General features: G+C 42.0%; 1 protein-coding gene across 6 annotated transcripts in view; it reads left to right on the top strand.

The window, feature by feature from the left end:
- The window catches only part of LOC106565273 (ral GTPase-activating protein subunit beta), a 93,720-nt gene that overhangs the window by 52,839 nt on the left and 21,070 nt on the right, over positions 1–19,811 (top strand). For 3 of the 6 annotated variants that reach the window (XR_001319639.3, XM_045691422.2, XM_014132192.3), the window contains exons 12-23: positions 130–244; positions 575–722; positions 910–974; positions 1,307–1,445; positions 2,932–3,065; positions 3,578–3,760; positions 4,174–4,325; positions 12,619–12,806; positions 13,106–13,209; positions 13,845–14,000; positions 15,005–15,214; positions 18,142–18,300. Coding sequence is in view for 5 of the 6 variants with exons in the window: in XM_045691422.2 (XP_045547378.1) it covers positions 130–244; positions 575–722; positions 910–974; positions 1,307–1,445; positions 2,932–3,065; positions 3,578–3,760; positions 4,174–4,325; positions 12,619–12,806; positions 13,106–13,209; positions 13,845–14,000; positions 15,005–15,214; positions 18,142–18,300 (1,753 nt within the window). In the remaining variant the exon portion in view is untranslated. The remainder of the gene's footprint in view (positions 1–129; positions 245–574; positions 723–909; positions 975–1,306; positions 1,446–2,931; positions 3,066–3,577; positions 3,761–4,173; positions 4,326–12,618; positions 12,807–13,105; positions 13,210–13,844; positions 14,001–15,004; positions 15,215–18,141; positions 18,301–19,811) is intronic. The other 3 variants (XM_014132196.3, XM_014132197.3, XM_014132194.3) reach the window with 3 other exon arrangements.

Here is a 19,811-nt window from a genome sequence, read left to right on the forward strand (position 1 = left end):
TTTTGTTCGTGCGTTCAGGTCACTATCCAAAGGGGACAATTGATTGTTGGTTAAACATGGTATCTGACTGCTGTATCTTTTGAATGTTTGACATTTGAGTTAACTTAACTTGTTCTTTCCTCCCCCCAGAGAGCTGTCAAAGTTTAAGACATACGTGAACCCCACTGACCTGAGGAGAGCCTCCATTAACATCCTGTTGTCCATGCTGCCTCTGCCACACCACTTTGGCAAGGTCAAGTCAGAGGTAAACCTGTTAATTATAAGAGAGTTTAAAGGGACATCACAGTTCAAAATTGAAATTTGAATCACACCATCAGTTGTGTAGAGACCGCTAATATGCTTCATATCAACCCTAAATACATGGAAAATATTAGCATAAAATGAGGAAATGATATAGCTTTTATAGTTAACATTCAATTTCGATTGAGGCGTATAGATACAATAGATGGACTTGGACTTATCGCAACATTAGTGTTTTGTTCTGGCTCTGTTTTAGTTAATCATTTGCAATGCCCTGCAGTTCTGAGGTTGCCTAAGTGCAAAGTAACCCTTGTGTATTATTTGTATGTTCCAGGTGCTCTTGGAGGGCAAGTTTAGCAATGATGACAACTCGCTGCACGACAAGGCCGTCACCTTCCTCTCCTTCAAGCTGCGATTGGTCAACATCCTAATAGGAGCGTTACAGACGGAGACGGACCCCACCAATACGCAGATGATTCTGGGTTAAGTTGATCTCAATTTTATCTGCAGCAATTTTTTTACTTTGATTGTTTACACTGAATAATGTGTTATAAATGAAATGTATTTTGTAATTTGACATCTTTCTCTTTTAAGTAATACAGAATCAATGAATTGCAATAACTATTCCATAACTAGAATGGAATGACTAAAGGCCTTTTTTCTGTACAGGTGCCATGCTCAACATTGTCCAAGACTCTGCTCTCCTGGAGTCCATCGGTGCCCAAGCGGAGGTGGTAAGACCTAATACTTTTGTACTCCACGCTGTAGAAGTGCTCACTCAACTAGAAAGAAATGTGTAAGTAGCTAAGAGGGATCGTTAAAAAAAAGGTTGTAACCTTTATTGAACAATGAAAGACCCCTTGACGTTAGAAACCTCTTTTATGGGGGCGACCTGGCAAGAGGTCATCAATAAATCAGTATTTAAAGGATATTTTACTCAAACATATATATTTTTTAATTTTGTTCATTAGTCCACTGTTTATCCAAAATGCTTTTTGAGTAAAATATCCCTTTTAATCATCTGAGCAGACTATGACCACTGAACATTCTAATGCCACCCCAATAGGGCAGTGTGGATGGCAGCCATGCGCTGGCTAAAAGCCACAGCAGGAACAACAGTGGCATCAGCAACGCCAGCGGGGGCAGCTCTGAGGCCACCACCCCTGACAGCGAGAGGCCCGCCCAGGCCCTCCTCAGAGACTACGGTGAGCCCCTTCGAGAACGCACTCATGAGCCCTTTTTCCAAAATCCTGACCTGGGTTAATATGTTTAATTGGCAAAATTGTGCCGGGGAAATTCAATCATGCGCACCTGAAGAATCTTAAAAGGAAACAAATTTATATTTGGACCTAGGTGTGCCAAAAATCAACCAACCGTCAGCCCTTCCTTGTTAGTAGCTCTGAAGATGAGGCCTTAGCAAAGTTTCTTGACTAGTGTAACAAGCTAGATGTGCGCAATGTAAAATCAAAATTGTTTTGAATGTTGACACTGTGTTTTCACCTTTTTCATTCCGGTCAGCCATGCTTTAATTGTATAGTGGACATGTATGACGTTGACTAAAGGTGATTCCATGATGAACCAAAAATGCATTATTATTCTCATATTTGCAGTGATGCCGTGTCATTTGAATGATACTATACTACTGTTATCAGAATGGAGAAAGTTCTGTGTATTGTCACTTGCTAGATTTTCTCCCTATACAGTGTGCAACTTGTTCATTAACGTCTTCTTTAACTGCATGCGTTATGGTATTCAGCATATGCATGTCGTTTTATGGGAGCTGGACTATGAACCAAGACCTGGAGTTGAATGTTTAAGTATTTCTTTGATTCCTCACATAATCCTTGCTTGTCTCCTTCTCAAAGCACATTGGAGCAGAAGATCTAAGGTTCCGTCCCTAGGATCTTCTCCTCCAATGCATTTTGAGTAGGTGGTGAGAACACGAGGAATCAAGCACATATACAATTGAGATTCATCCCATGTTATTCCCACTGACTGGCTGCAAATATATGATAAAATAAGTAGATAATGGGCAAAAATTCTGAAAATCCACAAAAAATCCACTAAATGCAGGCTCCCTCTTGTGTGCAGCAGTTGTACTGCAATTTCTTGTGTTCTCTGACAAGTTCATTTCAAACAGAATCTTCTAAAAACTTTGTTGAAATGTTAAGTGTTTGTCCATCTTCATTTTAACACCGACGCGTCTGAAAGACAATTGAAACACTTACATGCAACACTATTTGTTGATTCTTTGATTATTATTATACATTTTTTGTAAAGATGCATGTTCTTGGTCGATAAAATTGTCCAAGTTTTGGCTACCACTTTATTGGCATCGTGCACGGTTGGACATGGTTTATACCAGTGTTGGTGTGAATTCACGAATGTAACATTTCTAATGGGGATTTTTAGATTTCAATGAGTTGAAAACTGAATTTGACCCCCAACCCTGGTTTACACAACCACAATATCTAACCTCATACCTAACAAAAAAAAGCCATTACTTCAATTACCAATGGTTTGAGTATGCCCGTTTGTCCTCATACGGTACTGTCGACATGCCGATTGCTGTGTATCTGATGCTTATTAGACATGTTCTGCCTGGTCCGGTAGTTACTAACCCCAGCTCTCCTTCTCTGCTTGTGGCGTGACGTGGTATGGTGTCGTCATCTGGGGGTGTCATATCCCTAGCTCTCCACACAGATACAGCCGCCGGCCTACTGATCCGCAGCATCCACCTGGTCACCCAGAGGCTCAACTCCCAGTGGAGGCCCGACATGAGCATCTCCCTGGCCGCCCTGGAGCTGCTGGCTGGCCTAGCCAAGGTAAGAGCCCCCGGGGTCTTGTTCATTAAGGCACGCAACATTTTAAAACGTCTTGCAACGGGATCAAGAATGAGTGTTTCAGGTAGGTGGACATGCGTATTTCCTTAGGGTTTGCAACATTTGAACCAAGGTCTCTTTTACAGAATGACATAAATTACAGGAAATACACACATCAATATAATTGCAAGCAGAAAGAAAAACAGTCAAATAAATGAAGACATTCATTAGTAAGGTCCTCAATCCGCTTTCTGAATTGCCCTCGAGGCACCAAAACGTCAAATTTAAGAAAATTTTGAAGATTGTTCCACAAATAAGATGCAAAAAAACTAAAAGCTGATTTATCTAACTCAGTAGAGACCAAAGGAATTTCCATTTCCTATAGGGTGGTGGGACATATGGAAAGGCTACGAAAATGAACACAAGTGTTGCAATGAAAATGAAGGAGTAGGCAAAAAAGTGAATAAGAACCAGTCGTAGTTCACTGATCCCTGCTGTATCTCCCTCTTCCTCAGGTGAGGGCGAGTGTGGAGTCTGCGGACCGTAAACGTGCAGTCAGCTCGGTGTGCAGTTATATCGTGTATCAGTGCAGCCGGCCGGCCCCCCTCCACTCCCGAGACCTGCACTCTATGATTGTGGCGGCCTTCCAGTGCCTGTGTGTGTGGCTGACAGAGCACCCCGACATGCTCAACGAAAAGGTAGGGGAACACCACCTGCTTTCTACCTACAGTACTTCCTGCTAGTCTTATTGTTCTGTCCATCTAAGCATGTGGTGGTGAATCGTAACTTCCGTTTAAGTCGATTTTTCACTTAGTCTCTCATTGATTTCAATGTATGACGGTGGAAATTAGACTTAAAGGGAAGTTAGGATTCACCCCTTGGACTACGCTGCTGCTACTAATACTATAGATGCAAATATCGACCTTTGAGGTGTGGGTCAAATCTTCCCTTTTGAATCATTCATCATTCAAATGGTCACAAATCCTCCATTGGCAATGTCATGATTTACTATTTTATCGTCATTATTCTCTGCCTTATGAGCTGCGCTCTCTAAAGACTAAACTCACCTCCCGATTTTTGTGCCATGCAATTACATAGTGTTTTGTTGCAGGACTGTTTGATAGAGGTGCTGGAGATCGTGGAGCTGGGAATATCGGGCAGCAAGTCTAAGACCAGTGACCAGGAAGTGCGGTACAAAGGGGACAAGGAGCACAATCCGGCCTCCATGAGGGTGAAGGATGCTGCCGAGGCCACCCTGTCATGGTGAGTGCCACCTGACAGGTGTAATGGGAATATACAGTTACGTTTCTTAGGGAAAAATGCATTGCCTTTTGCTCTCTCTTAAAGGGGCAATCTGTGGTTGGTATATACATTTTTTTAAATTTAAAGCCATTGATTCTTGAAGAATATAACTTATCCATGGAACGCAGGACGCTTTCATTGGCACACATTCAACAAATTTGATATTCGTAATAATCCATCATGGTTTATGTATTGTAATAACAGGCCCACAATGTGGTTACTAAAGTGCAAATGTGGATATATTTAGCTGATTTCACTGCATAACATTTAGAAGTTGTCCTTTAAGCTGAGAAGAAGTGAAGCTAGTATATGGCCCTACAAATTCTGCAATATGGAGAACGCGGACGGAATCACTGAACCCAGATATTAAAGCGGAATTCACATTTTTATTTTTACTCATTGAACTTAGCAGGGGATTGAACTTAGTAACACAGTTTATCATAAGACATGAACAGAAAGCATCAGTGATTCGTAATTCCTGCAACTTTCTGAAGAGACAATGAGAATTCCTTGTCTGTGTATGTGCGGATCTACCACTGTGTAGTCATTAGCGATGATGCTAAGGAAAAGTCTTCTGGTAGATGGAAAGGTTTTCTCAAAAACCTCAATTAAATAAAGGAAAACTTAATTTAGATTAAAATGTGTGGGTTGTGTAAACCTTTAATTCCAGTGTGCACCAGCAGGAGGCTGTTTTTGTGGCTGTGTTTTTGCATACGTGATGGTAGCGTTTGCAAAACAAATACCCATGATATCATTCTGCCAGGTAAGCATAGACTACTTTGTAGTTAAAGGAAATGTATCACCCCAAAACTATCTTTTGGTATTTGTTTCATTAGTCCATTGTTAAAATATTCCCAAAATGTTGTTTGTCAGCAATCAAGTTTAAGATGTGTAACTTTCAAAATACAGAAATCAACCCCGTATTATGTATTTTGAAAGTTACATATCAATCCAGTGGGTATTTGTTTTGCAAACTCTACCCTCACATGTATGCTAAAACACTGCTAATAAACACTCTTGTTGGTGCACACTGGAATTAAAAGGTTACTACACCCAAGAATGAAGTATTTTTATTTTATTTCTCCCAGACATCAAAAGTGGACTCAAGCATTGTTTTGAACTTAGAAAAACAACTAGTTAGAATTCTCTATAAAACACTTTTTTTGAGAGAGAGAGAGCAGAAAACGGCAATTGGGGGAAAATGTGATGGATTTTATAGGGCCCTACTAGTAGTGATGTGCATCTTTTCCTTTCAAGACGATTTGATACGCATCTAGATACATGGGCTCCGATACAGGAACGATAAGGTTTAGTTTTACCCAGCAGCGTTGCAGTTCTTGATACAAACCAATGAGCCTGGCACCTACTACCATACCCCATTTTTAAGGGCACTTAAATATTTTGTCTTACCCATTCACCCTCTAAATGGCACACATACACAATCCTTGTCTCAAGGCTTAAAAATCCCTCTTTAACCTGTCTCCTCCCCTTCATCTACACTGATTTGAAATGGATTTAACAAGTGACATCAGTAATGGATCATAGCTTTTACCTGGATTCACCTGATCAGTATGTCATGGAAAGAGAGGGTGTTATTCATGTTTTGTATACTCAGTGTACACTGATTGTTTAAAGAAAAACTACTAAAACTATTGCTGATGGTGAACCTTATCAAAATGAAATGTATTGTAAGCCTCGTTCAGCAGGTATAGCCAGGTGAGAGTTGTCTCCGATAGCTTACCTTTATTCCAATAAAAAAAAAAAAACGTTTTCAACAGCGCATAGATAATAACCTAGCAAATGACATAGGTTGTCACTCAACTAATAAAGCCTAATATGATGCAAGCCATTTTAGCATTTGAAGGCTGAAGGTGCCGCGCCGATGTGCAAGAATAGAAGCAAGCCGCCCATCTCGGGTTGGTCAGCGCGTAAGACTGGGCACAGTGCATAGCTTGACGAAGCTGCTGATATTGCCTGGGGATATTGCCGGCATGCAAAATGACTTGTAGATCAATGACTGTCAACACAGTTGCATGCAGTTCGACAGGACGGATCAGTTGTCACAAAATAAGGTACTTTCAGAAGCTAGAATGTAATATGAACAAAACCTTTTAGTGAGCCGGTGATTCATAATGTTTGAATCGATTTTCGGCCCGATGCATGATGTATTCGGATCGGTTCAGGATCTGCGGACCGATGCGCTTGTATTTAAAACATTTGTAGGCTATGTGCTAAAAGGACTGTCCATATTAGGGCTATAAGAAAGAGCGTGTATAGAAATGTGTTTTAAAGTTCAGATTGGTGGTCAGCTAGAGCATTCCATAGGCAAGGGAGCAGAAGGCTCGGTCCCCCATAGTACGAAGATGTGTCTTGGGGACACTACGTCTTTACAGCATGTATAGCCCAAAACATTTTTTAAACTATACTTTTGATGTCATTGTTCACCACTCCTTGCATCTATAGCTCTGTCTATGAATTTGAGGTTACATTTCTCCAGCCCCATCCATCAGCTGTTTAGCAAAACCGCTTTGTTGCTGATTGCCCCGTATCCCTTTACACTTGAACCCGTATATGGGTTGAAAATAGCAGATTTGGACACTGATAAGCGCCTAAATTGGAACGCAGTGCCTGTACAGTAACATGCTATGACGTCAGAGCTCGCTGTCTCTGCTTCACAGCGCTGTATAGGTTGACTGACAGCCGTTCGAAACTTGAGCACTGCGCGCGACAAGAAGTTGTCCCAATCCCTCCTGTTAATTGGCCAACTTTTGAAATAGTTTTTCATGGAAATGCTGTAAATTACGAGGACTATGTATTTTGAAATGAGACGTTAATGGATTATAATAAATACCACTGATGTGCACTTCACATTTCCTTATCATAAAACGCATGTAATATATACAGTGTTTAGTTTATTAGGTACACCTCTCAGTTAATGAAAATGGATTTGGAGTCACACTCAAAATTAAAGTGGAAAACCACACTACAGGCTGATCCAACTTTGATGTAATGTCCTTAAAACAAGTCAAAATGAGGCTCAGTAGTGTGTGTGGCCTCCACGTGCCTGTATGACCTCCCTACAACGCCTGGGCATGCTCCTGATGAGGTGGCGGATGGTCTCCTGAGGGATCTCCTCCCAGACCTGGACTAAAGCATCCGCCAACTCCTGGACAGTCTGTGGTGCAACGTGGCGATGGTGGGTGGAGCGAGACATGATGTCCCAGATGTGCTCAATTGGATTCAGGTCTGGGGAATGGGCGGGCCAGTCCATAGCATCAATGCCTTCCTCTTGCAGGAACTGCTGACACACTCCAGCCACATGAGGTCTAGCATTGTCTTGCATTAGGAGGAACCCAGGGCCAACCGCACCAGCATATGGTCTCACAAGGGGTCTGAGGATCTCATCCCGGTACCTAATGGCAGTCAGGCTACCTCTGGCGAGCACATGGAGGGCTGTGCGGCCCCCCAAAGAAATGCCACCCCACACCATGACTGACCCACTGCCAAACCGGTCATGCTGGAGGATGTTGCAGGCAGCAGAACGTTCTCCACGGCGTCTACAGACCCTGTCACGTCTGTCACATGTGCTCAGTGTGAACCTGCTTTCATCTGTGAAGAGCACAGGGCGCCAGTGGCGAATTTGCCAATCTTGGTGTTCTCTGGCATATGCCAAACGTCCTGCACGGTGTTGGGCTGTAAGCACAACCCCCGCCTGTGGACGTCGGGCCCTCATACCACCCACATGGAGTCTGTTTCTGACCCCTCTCACTGGTGCTGTGAAGACACCTGCATCAGAGGAAAAGCAGAGAGAGATCAACACCACCGTGTCTCTCATAGACACTGGAGCAAATCAAATGTAACAGTAGCGATGAGTCAAAAGAGTTCATGCAAAGGGGGGGGGTCAATGCAGATATTCCGTGTAGCTATTTCGTTAACTATTTAGCAGTCTTATGGCTTGGGGGTAAAAGCTTTCGATAACGCTTGCTGTGCGGTAGCAGAAAAAAGGTCTATGACTTGGGTGACTGGAGTCTTTGACAATTTTTAGGGCCTCCCTCTGACACCGCCTGATAGAGGTCCTGGATGTTAGGGAGTTTGACCCCAGTGATGTACTGGGCTGTACGTACTACCCTCTGTAGCACCAAGCAGTTGCAATACCAAGCGGTGATGCAGCCAGTCAAGATGCTCTCAATGGTACAGCTGTAGAACTTTTTTAGGATCTGAGGGCCCATGCCGAGTCTTTTCAAATACAGAAATATGTCATTTACATCCCTGAGTCTACTTTGTAGAAGCACCTTTGGTAGCGATTACCGCTGTGAGTCTTGCTGGGTAAGTTTCTAGATTTGTCCTTGTGTTTTATGTTATCGTCCTGCTAAAAGGTGAATTAATCTCCCATTGTCTGGTAGAAAGCAGACTGAACCAGGTTTTCGTCTTGGATTTTGCCTGTGCTTAGCTCAATTCCGTTCTTTTTTTTAATCCAAAACGTCACCAGTCCTTAACGATTACAAGCATACCGATAACATGATGCAGCCACCACTATGCTTGAAAATATGGAGAGTAGTTCCATAATGTATTGCATTTGCCCCAAACATAAGACTTTTTTTTCAAGTTAATAAGTAAAAAATGTGCCTTTTTTTTCTCTTCTCAGTATTACTTTAGTGCCTTGTTGCAAACAGGATGCATGTTTTAGAATATTTGTATTCTGTACAGGCTTCCTTCTTTTCACTCTGTCAATTAAGTTAGTATTGTGGAGTAACTACATTCTCAGTTTTGTGCTATCTCAGCCATTAAACTAACTGTTTTAACATCACCATTGGCCTCATGGCGAAATCCCTGGTTGGTTTCCTTCCTCTCCAGCAACAGAGTTAAGAAGGACACCTGTATCTTTGTAGTGACAGGGTGTAATTACACGGTATTACTTTACTCACATGAAAACGTGGTTACAGTTCCTTTACCATGACAACCACCAAACAATGTAATGTCAGGTCGTGCAAAAAAACTAACTTCAGTGCAAAAAAAAAGCAGATCCGAGCGTTCAGACAAGGTGTGCAATGGGAGGGTATATTACTGTTAACTTTCTAAATTTACCAGTAATCTGCCAGAATTTTGTTAAATTACATACGATTCTTGAAAGTTAAAGACATCTAGTGGCTGTTTTAGGTACTTCAGATTATCACAGGTATTTGTAATTATCTCTCGGCCTCTGTGTGGCCTTATCACATGTAAAATAAATGAAGTAAAGTTTAAAAGAAATGGAATGACAAAGCTGTAAAACATTATCCTAAATATAAACCAACTTAGTGAATAGCATTTGGTGTTTTAGCATGAAATATCCAGAGGTGCGAGGGGGCTTATTTTATTATGCCATTATGTATTTGTTGTCAATGTTTTTGCATTAGACTGGTGGCAGCTGTGAAAAACATAAATAGTTGTATTGTCAATGTGAATTAGATGCTTTTTTCCCCATTAATTTGGCTATTTTTAGCTACAACCATATGGTCTATCCACTAGAAACTCATGGACAATATGGACAGATATAAAATATTTATTTATAAGAAGTAACTTTGCAACCCGAGTCCAGACAGCGGTTGAATATGGAGGATCGGGTTTGTATCCAGATTCAGATCCACATATGGAGGTGGTATAAATTGGAAGTCAAAATATCAGATTCCATGTTTTCTTTACTGTTTACACATTAGGGGAAGGTCATATGGGTATCAAATATGGAAATAATTGGCAAAAGATCTGAATAGGCCTGATGGCCCTGATGCACTATAGCCATTGTGCGTCTGGCATTGCCGTCAACCATTAAGGAAATGCTTCCTTTGAAGTCAATGAAAGCTGCTTCACTGCCCATATTGTGCTCGCGTTGCGTCGTCCAATGGCAGCATCCAAGTCCAGACAGAGCTTGGATTTGGCCGAATCGTCGAGGTTCAATTCTTGATGGCTGACATGCTTCTATCTTGTGAATTTAAATAATTTTAGTTGCATATGGCCTCGACTATACACCACTGGTTATTTTACTAAGATTTATAAAGTCAAGAAGCTACTACTACTAGCTAGCTACATTGAGTAGCTAGGTTCACAATGTAGGCAAAAGCAACTTGTGCAATTAGAGGATAATTTAGTACAACCACTAGCAACAATTCAATGAGTACTTGCGAAAAACTGGACCAAAGCTATTGTACTTACACATAATCAATTAATATGGTACAGTAGGGGAAAATAGAAGAAAGACTGTCTTCCCCTCCGCTCCTCTCCACTTTCAAAACAACGCGCTCTGTGCAGCAGGTAGAAGGTCACAGTGACAACGCTGATGGAAATGCAATGCTTATAGTGGAGCTGCAGTGTTACTGATGTGGACATGTCAGGTGTGTTGTATTATGTTGATTGGTGTGTGAGAAGCAGTACCTGTAATTGGGCTGTAGGCTTGGCCGATGTTTGTAATGACATTGGAGTAGACCAAAATGGTTTACAATAGGGTCCCATTGTTCTATCTAAAGCAGCGAAGAATGCCACCTTTGGCCACTCTGTGAACACAGGGAAGGGATGCAGATTTCTTTATATAGAGCACAATATACACTTGACTGACTGACTGACTACACCTTACTCCTAGGGCTAAAAGATTCAGAACCACATTAAGCATTGTTTAAATATGATACATTGGGGAAATTAAAATCATACGATCCCATTTCTCTAAGTAGAAATAGAGACAACACATTACATACCTAGCGTCACTACTAGAATGACCATGTATGACGTTAAAAAGATTGTTTTTCATACCTGCATTCTCTCTCTTCAGCTCCTCCACCTCCCTCTCACTGGCTGTCAGTCTGGCCTCCAGAGCTAGAATATGTCAAAAAATACAAATGAAATGTTAATGAATTCAACACACCACTGTTTTCCTAATCATAATACAGAAGTCGTTTAAACAAAGCTGCCTCACTTTACCTGCGTTCCTTCTCTCCAACTCCTCCAACTTGTTCTTGTGGACCTGTATTTCATTCTTATTAACGCTCAGCTCCACTCTCTGATCCTCCACCTGGCTCTCACTAGCTGTCAGTCTGGCCCCCATGGCTGAAAGTTCTGTGGCTTGGGCTGGAAATACAAATATAGGAAACATGTCTTGAGCATTGTTCTGATACTAACCAAATGATCAACAAAATCCTCTTTTTATACTATCATATCCCGACATTTACCTGTGTTCTGTCTCTTCAGCGTCTCCACCTGGCTCTCACTGGCTGTCAGTCTGTTACCCATGTACCTCAGCTCCACTCTCTGTTCCACCACCATGTATCTGAGCTCCTTCAGCTCAGTCCAGATGTCAGGCTGGGTGGTCAACTGTTGAACATCATTCTCCCTGCTCCCTCCCCTGTCACTGTTACCCTGTTGAGGGATGTCACTCTCTCCCTGAGCCCATGACCCAGACAGACAGAACAGCATCACCAGCAAAGCTACAGCACCCCTCATTCTGAAACAATGCCTCTTCAGAACTGATGTAGTCTACTGGGCTCAGGCCCTGTCTTTATATACAAACTGGTCTTGGTGAACCAGTACATGGGAACTTTAACAGGTGATATCAGTGGAGCATTTTGAGAACATTACCAAGAACGATGTGTGATGTAACACAACACAGATGAAACATATGAGGTGTTTTAAGGACATGAGAAAATCAAACCTGTAACTCAGTTTAAAGTCTCTATTTTTCTCCTTAAAGGGGCAGCAATTTGGTATTCGGTCACTTGTTTTGGGAAACCGCTAAGGGATGGGGCTGGAGTAATGTAACCACTATCAAATTCATAGACTGAGCTATGGATGCAAAGACCATGTTTTTTTTAAAGCTATCAAGTCTTTGTTTACAATTACACTCTTTGCAAACAATGAATTAAAACAAGCATATATTTCAGGTTCTGTTTGGGTAAGACAGTTGAACTAAGCTCATGAGGCAATTATAAGTTATATTTTTTCAAGAATCTATGGCTATATATTATTAATTTAAAAGTAAAAAAAAAAATGTATGTACCAAATGCGGACTGTAGCTTTAAATTCATTTCAACCATTTTACCTGCCAGTATTTATGGATAATTCCCTTTTTTTCCCTCTTTTTTTTTTGTGACCAATCCTGTATTCTTATCCGCTTAGTTCAGGGTTGCTATTTTTATTCATACAATTCTGCTTTTGAAAATGTTTTATAGTGGGGATTCCTGCCTCGTGTATATTTTGTCTTTTGAATGCACAGCACCTCTGTCCCTGTCAGCATAATGCAGGTCCTGGGGGCGTTCCCGTCGCCCAGTGGCCCCGCCTCCCCCTGCAGCCTGCTGAACGAGGACACCCTGATCAAGTACTCCAGGCTGACCTCTACCAGCCGCAAGAACTTCCGCTACTTCGTCCTAGACAACTCTGTCATCCTGGCCATGCTGGAGCAGCCGCTGGGCAACGAACAGAGTCAGTTATGTTACCCCAAATCCACTTCAACAAATATCTTTGACATATTATTGGCAATCCTTCACATGTTATCCCAGAACCATTTTGACAGTCGTCATCCACATGTTATCAGTCATCAACCACGTTTTCAGTCATGTTTATTAACATTTTAAATGTTTAAAAGTGGTTTTGCACTATAAAACAAAAATTGGAGTTTCGCATTGGACATGTCCAATGTCTTCTGTTTTGTGCCTAATGAACACAACCCTGTTGACCTGGTTGCCGTGTGTGTGTGTGTGTGTGTGTGTGTGTGTGAGCAGATCCCTGTCCATCCGTGACCATGTTGATCAGGGGGATGTCTGGTAGACACGCCTGGACCATGCAGCTCTTCCACCAACCCAGGGGGGCCCGTGCCAGCCAGAAGGTAACACACACTTTAGCTAACCCTTTAGATTCGTTATGTTGATATGTTTCCGTACATTTCTATTACGCGCCAGTCACAAGGTAACACACACTTTAGCTAACCCTTTAGATTCGTTATGTTGATATGTTTCCGTACATTTCTATTACGCGCCAGTCACAAGGTAACACACACACTTTAGCTAACCCTTTAGATTCGTTATGTTGATATGTTTCCGTACATTTCTATTACGCGCCAGTCACAAGGTAACACACACCGTAGTTAACCCTTTATATGAATTATGTTAGTATGTTTCAGCACATTTCTATTAGTGTCAAGGTTCACATTGACATCTTATTAACCAGCAACTCCATTGTTAGGAACCAGGTTTTCACATTGCTGTAATGAACAAATGATCTCTAATCTCATTCAACGTTAACCATGATTGCTGGTGCCAGATCTGTTTGGAAAACATTTCTGCATCAGGGAATTGATATTCATCAGATGCTTATCGTAGACCTTTAACAATGCTAAATGATCACATGTCAGTCCGTGTTTCTTGCTGAGTTTTCCCAGTTCCTTTCTCAGGGGTCTGTATCTCATCAGAAGTGTCTCCCTCTTTCTCCCCCCCCTTCTGTCTGTCTCGCTCTTCTCTGTAGCAGGTGTTTATACCAGAGAGTCGGCCCACTCCCAAAAATGATGTGGGGATCCGGTTAAACGTCAAACACAGACCCTTCCCGGAAGAAGTGGACAAAATTCCATTTGTGAAAGCAGACCTGAGCATTCCGGACCTACACGATATCGTAGATAAGGAGGTAGGCTGGCATTGTTTGTCCATCCTTATTAGAATAATGTTGTCTCCATTGCCCTAATGAGAATTGTATTGTAGCGTAGAGGTGGTGTTTGCAGCAGCCATTGCCTGGATTTACAAAGTGACTCAAAATAGAAGTGCTTATCTAGAATCAAGGTCCCCCCTGTTATTTATTATTTAGTAAAAACGGATCTAAGATCAGCACTGCTATAGACCCATAGGAGTGATGGGACACCTGAATCCACTTTGCACAACTAGGACAACTAGCCCATTTAATGTTAAACAAAATGTAGGCTAACCTTTGAGTTTCATTCTCTGTGAACTTGTCCACTTCAATGAACAAGTCTCTGTCTGAAAGAAATGTAAAAAAAAATATTCTCAACTGACAAGCCAAACACTTCATGACACATAGCTACTACACTGATGTACAGTGATCCGGACGTGAGTTGTCCTCACACACGAAATGTGACATGATTCACTAACGTCACCTACCACCAAACCTTTTTCTCTTTATCAGAGCCAGCTGATATTGGTTACTCCTCAGTATTTTCCAGTTTGACTATGACTGTGGGAGAGAAAAGGTGTTGGGATTGGGTGCGCACTGTATTGATTGTGTGAGATTTTATTGGGTGTTTTGGGAAGGTTTGTCTGCGTTGATGGTTCATTCATGTCAGGTGAGTGGTTGTGGGTGTTTGATGTTTTGTGAGGTGCTTTGAGGAGGGGATTGTCTGTGAATGGGTGCATTTCGGTGGATGTATGCAATGACACTTGCCAGCAATGCAATGGCATTCTTTCTTTTGGGGTATCCACAATAATGACTATTTGTCATTACTACTATAAGATGAAGATCAGAATGAGCAACAGCCATAGGATCCACTCCCATTGACCTTTGGCACCGATCTAGGACCAGCCACTTCTAATCTTAACCATTTTTAGAGGGTGAAAAATGTCAAACTGACCTTGGATAAGTGTCAAGGGGCGATACCATCATCCATTCCTCACTCTCAGCTGGAGATGCAGCACGACAAGCTGCGAGGTGTGATGGCCAAGCAGATCGAGTACGAGACGACGCTGGAGCACGGCAGCGAGGAGCGCAGGGGCAGCAAGAGCTTCCCAGACGTGCTGACGGACTGCAAGCCCCCGTCTCCCTCGCAGGAGTTCCAGACGGCCCGCCTCTTCCTGTCGCACTTTGGCTTCCTGTCGCTGGAGGCACTCAAGGTACTGGGGAAAGAGAACTGCCTATGTGGCATCGATATGAGTCAAACAGTTATTCTAGTGGCAGAATTGACTATAAAGTGTAAAGATGATAATTCTGGTCAAAAAGTCAGTCTCATCTAACTGATTTTGGAAAATCCATGCTCCACAACAGGTAAACGAAGGTTGGGTTTTAATTTGACGATGTCCATTTGCCCACTAACATGGGGTGAACAGTTGCGGTGATTGCTCTCTATCCAATAGCATAGACAGTGTGACAGACCTGCTCAGGAGCACCAACTGTTTACATAAGACAACACGTCGCGCAATACTGCACCAAACACCTTAGTTAGATGAAAAATTGCGCAACTGAAACATCCTCTGTAAAAATGTCTAAATTAATTTTAGATTTCTTGAGTTATCTTAAATTCATTCTGGGGATTTTGAGTTATTGAAATAGGCTTCCACATCTACAGTGTCTCATTGGGGACAAACATTAACCAAACACTGAATCGTTTAGGAAACACACCTCCAAGGCTGAAATCTCGTTTTCCTAATGAGCAACAGAAAAACACACATGCGAATCAGCGTGTTCAGTGGCTCTAAGGGATTTAAAAGGATGTACATGTGTAGTGGAACTAGGATTTAACGATTCACCGATACGCATCATCTGGGGTTCAAATGTTTAAGATACAAGTGCATCTGTCCGCGGGAGCCCAAACCGATCCAAATGAAGCATGCATTAATCAGAAAACCAATTCAAAAGGTTCCTAATGTTGTTTTTTTTATTCATATTTTATTCTGAAAATACCTCATCTGTTTTGACTGAATTGATGCGTCCTCTCCTTCAGATCTATAGACTATTAAACTTCTTTTTTCCCCCTTTTTTTTAACATCTAACTGCTGATTGAAAACTCCAATCATTCAAATGTTATTAACATTGTTCAGGTTCACCATAAGACATCGTTTTCGTAGTTCTGCTTTAAACAATCAGTTTATTTGTTAATTTCATGAAGGACAATCATTTTTGCGAGCTATGACAAAATTCCAAAAGTCTAAACCATTTCTCTTTTGAGATGGGGGGGGTAAAATCCAGTTGCATTTTATTAATTGGCTAAATGTCATTCTAATTTCAAAAGATAAATATTGACATAGTACTAGCTCAAAAACAAATATCTGCAAAATGACACGTGAATCAGTAAATTACAGTGATTTCACATAGAAACTGGGGGGATAGTGGGGTGGTACGCGCTCAGCCTGCTCTAAGGCTGCTTAGGTGCCTACACATACCATTGAGACACACACACACACACACACACACTGAGGGCCACTCAGCTTAGAGAAGTAATCTCAGACAGATCCAGCTCAGAGAGGCCCAGCTCCTGAGCTCCCATTGGCAGCAGATAAATCATTTAAAAATGGAAAATGTTGTTATGCCACAAAAGAAAAAATGGTGTATCGAACCGAATCGCATCTATTATTGTTCCTCTAATCAAACCGAATCGCGGCGAATTGTTTCAAACTAGACTGAACAAAAATATACACGCAACATGCAACAATTTCAACCATTTTACTGAGTTACAGTTCATTTAACGAAATCAGTCAATTGAAATGCATTCATTAGGCCCTAATATATGGATTTCACACGACTGAACAGGGGTGCAGCCACGGGTGGGCTTGGGAGGGCATAGACCCACCCACTGGGGAGCCAGGCCCAGCCAATCAGAATGAGTTTTTCCCCACAAAAGGGCTTTATTACAAGACAGAAATACTCCTCAGTTTCATCAGCTGTCCAGGCGGCTAGTCTCCGATGATCCGCAGGTAAAGAAGCTGGATGTGGAGGTCCTGGGCTGGCATGGTTACACGTGGTCTGCAATTGTGAGGCCGGTAGGACGTACTGCCAAGTTCTCTAAAACAACGTTGGAGGCAGCTTAAAATAACATTAAATTCCCTGGCAACAGTTCTGGTGGACATTCATGCAGTCAGCATGCCAATTGCACTCTCCCTCAAAACTTGAGACATCTGTGGCATTGTGTTGTGTGACAAAACTGCACATTTTAGTGGCCTTTTATTGTCCCCAGCACAAGGTGCACATACGACACCTGTCAGATGGATGGTTTATCTTAGAAAAGGAGAAATGCTCACTAACAGGGATGTAAATACATTTATGCGCTTAATTTGAGAGCAATAAGCTTTTTGTGCGTATGAACATTTCTGGGATCTTTTATTTCAGCTCATGATACATGGGATCAACTCTTTACATGTTGGGTTTATATTTTTGTTCAGTTTATATCAACTAGAAAGTATGCAATCAATGACTATTTATTCAGTTAAAACATAATTTAAGACAAACTCACATTTTAAGCATTTATTAGAAAATAGATGACAATGCATTTGGTCTTGGTGTTTTTGGCTCTGTTCCTTCAGGGGAGCCTGCTGCTAGAGCAATGCATCAATTATTATCATTATAATCAACTACAGGCAGTGAGCAAGATACCAATCCCCCTGATGGGGGGAAAAAAGAAGAACCAAACAGGTGGAAGCTGGGGTGGTGGAGGGCTAGCCAAAAACAGTACACATATCTGGTGGCAGCAATGTTACAGCAGCAATATTAAGCAGCCAAAAAAAGCCTATTGCATAGCTTAGCGCAGCAGCAAGGCAACAGCAGAGGATGTGGGTGCAGAGCTGGTCAACTTAAATAGAACGCCATATTAAGGTGAATCTGATTGGTGCAATCTCAGCTGATGCTATCACAAACACTTGAGTTTCCCGTCTGAAATGGCTTCGCTTAATTTAGCTTATTTTGATCCTCGGTGTAATCACCAAGTAGCAAATTATAGTCAACCAAATACAGCAGCTAAACCGGCCAATTCATACGTGAAGTCATTTTAAGGTTGTATTAGCTGATGAACCAGCCAATTACATTTAACTTGATGTTTCCTGCCTTCCAGGAGCCCGGCAACAGTCGCCTACCTCCCCACCTGATTGCACTGGACTCTGGGTTGCCGGGCTTCTTTGACGACATGAGCTACCTGGACCTGCTGCCCTGCCGGCCCTGTGACACGGTCTTCCTCTTCTACATGAAGGCCGGCCAGAAGAGCAGCCAGGAGGTGAGAAGTTTTAAGGGGAGGGCATCAACAGGGTTGTGTTCAGTAGGACTAGTCACTTTAAACAATGTCATTTTATATAATGTTTACATACCCTAAATTACTCATCTCATATGTATAGTTGAAGTCGGAAGTTTACATACACCTTAGCCAAATACATTTAAACTCAGTTTTTCACAATTCCTGACATTTAATCCAGTAAAAATGCCCTGTCTTAGGTCAGTTAGGAACACCACTTTATTTTACGAATGTGAAATGTCAGAATAATAGTAGAGAGAATGATTTATTTCAGCTTTTATTTCTTTCATCACATTCCCAGTGGGTCAGAAGTTTACATACACTCAATTAGTATTTGGTAGCATTGCCTTTAAAATGTTTAACTTGGGTCAAACGTTTCGGGTAGCCTTCCACAAGCTTCCCACAATAAGTTGGGTGAATTTTGGCCCATTCCTCCTGACAGAGCTGGTGTAACTGAGTCAGGTTTGTAGACATCCTTGCTCGCACATGCTTTTTCAGTTTTTCCCACAAATTTTCTATAGGATTGAGGTCAGGGCTTTGTGATGGCCACTCCAATACCTTGACTTTGTTGTCCTTAAGCCATTTTGCCACAACTTTGGAAGTATGCTTGGGGTCATTGTCCATTTGGAAGACCCATTTGCGACCAAGCTTTAACTTCCTGACTGATGTCTTGATGTTGCTTCAATATATCCACATAATTTTCCTCCCTCATGATGCCATCTATTTTGTGACGTGCAACAGTCCCTCCTGCAGCAAAGCACCCCACAACATGATGCTGCCACCCCCGTGCTTCACGGTTGGGATGGTGTTCTTCGGCTTGCAAGCCTCCCCCTTTTTCCTCCAAACATAATGATGGTCATTATGGCCAAACAGTTCTATTTTTGTTTCATCAGACCAGAGGACATTTCTCCAAAAAGTAGGATCTTTATCCCCATGGACAGTTTGTCCCCAACTGTAGTCTGGCTTTTTTATGGCGGTTTTGGAGCAGTGGCATCTTCCATGCTGAGCGGCCTTTCAAGTTATGTCGATATAGGACTCGTTTTACTGTCGATATGATACTTTTGTACCCGTTTCCTCCAGCATCTTCACAAGGTACTTTGCTGTTGTTCTGGTTTTGATTTGCACTTTTCGCACAAAGTCCGTTCATCTCTAGGAGACAGAACACGTCTCCTTCCTGAGCGGTATGACGGCTGTGTGGTCCCAAGGTGTTTATACTTGCTTACTATTGTTTGTACAGATGAACTTGGTATCTTCAGGTGTTTGGAAATTGCTCCCAAGGATGAACCAGACGTGTGGAGGTCTACAATGTTTTTTCTGAGGTCTTGGCTGATTTCTTTTGATTTTCCCATGATGTCAAACAAAGATGCACTGAGTTTGAAGGTAGGCCTTGAAATACATCCACAGGTACACCTCCAATTGACTCAAATGATGTCAATTAGCCTATCAGAAGCTTCTAAAGCCATGCTATCATTTTCTGGAATTTTCCAAGCTGTTTA

This window comes from Salmo salar, chromosome 12 (genome assembly GCF_965601325.2).
Source record: "Salmo salar chromosome 12, fSalSal1, whole genome shotgun sequence".
Classification (NCBI taxonomy): Eukaryota; Metazoa; Chordata; class Actinopteri; order Salmoniformes; family Salmonidae; genus Salmo; species Salmo salar.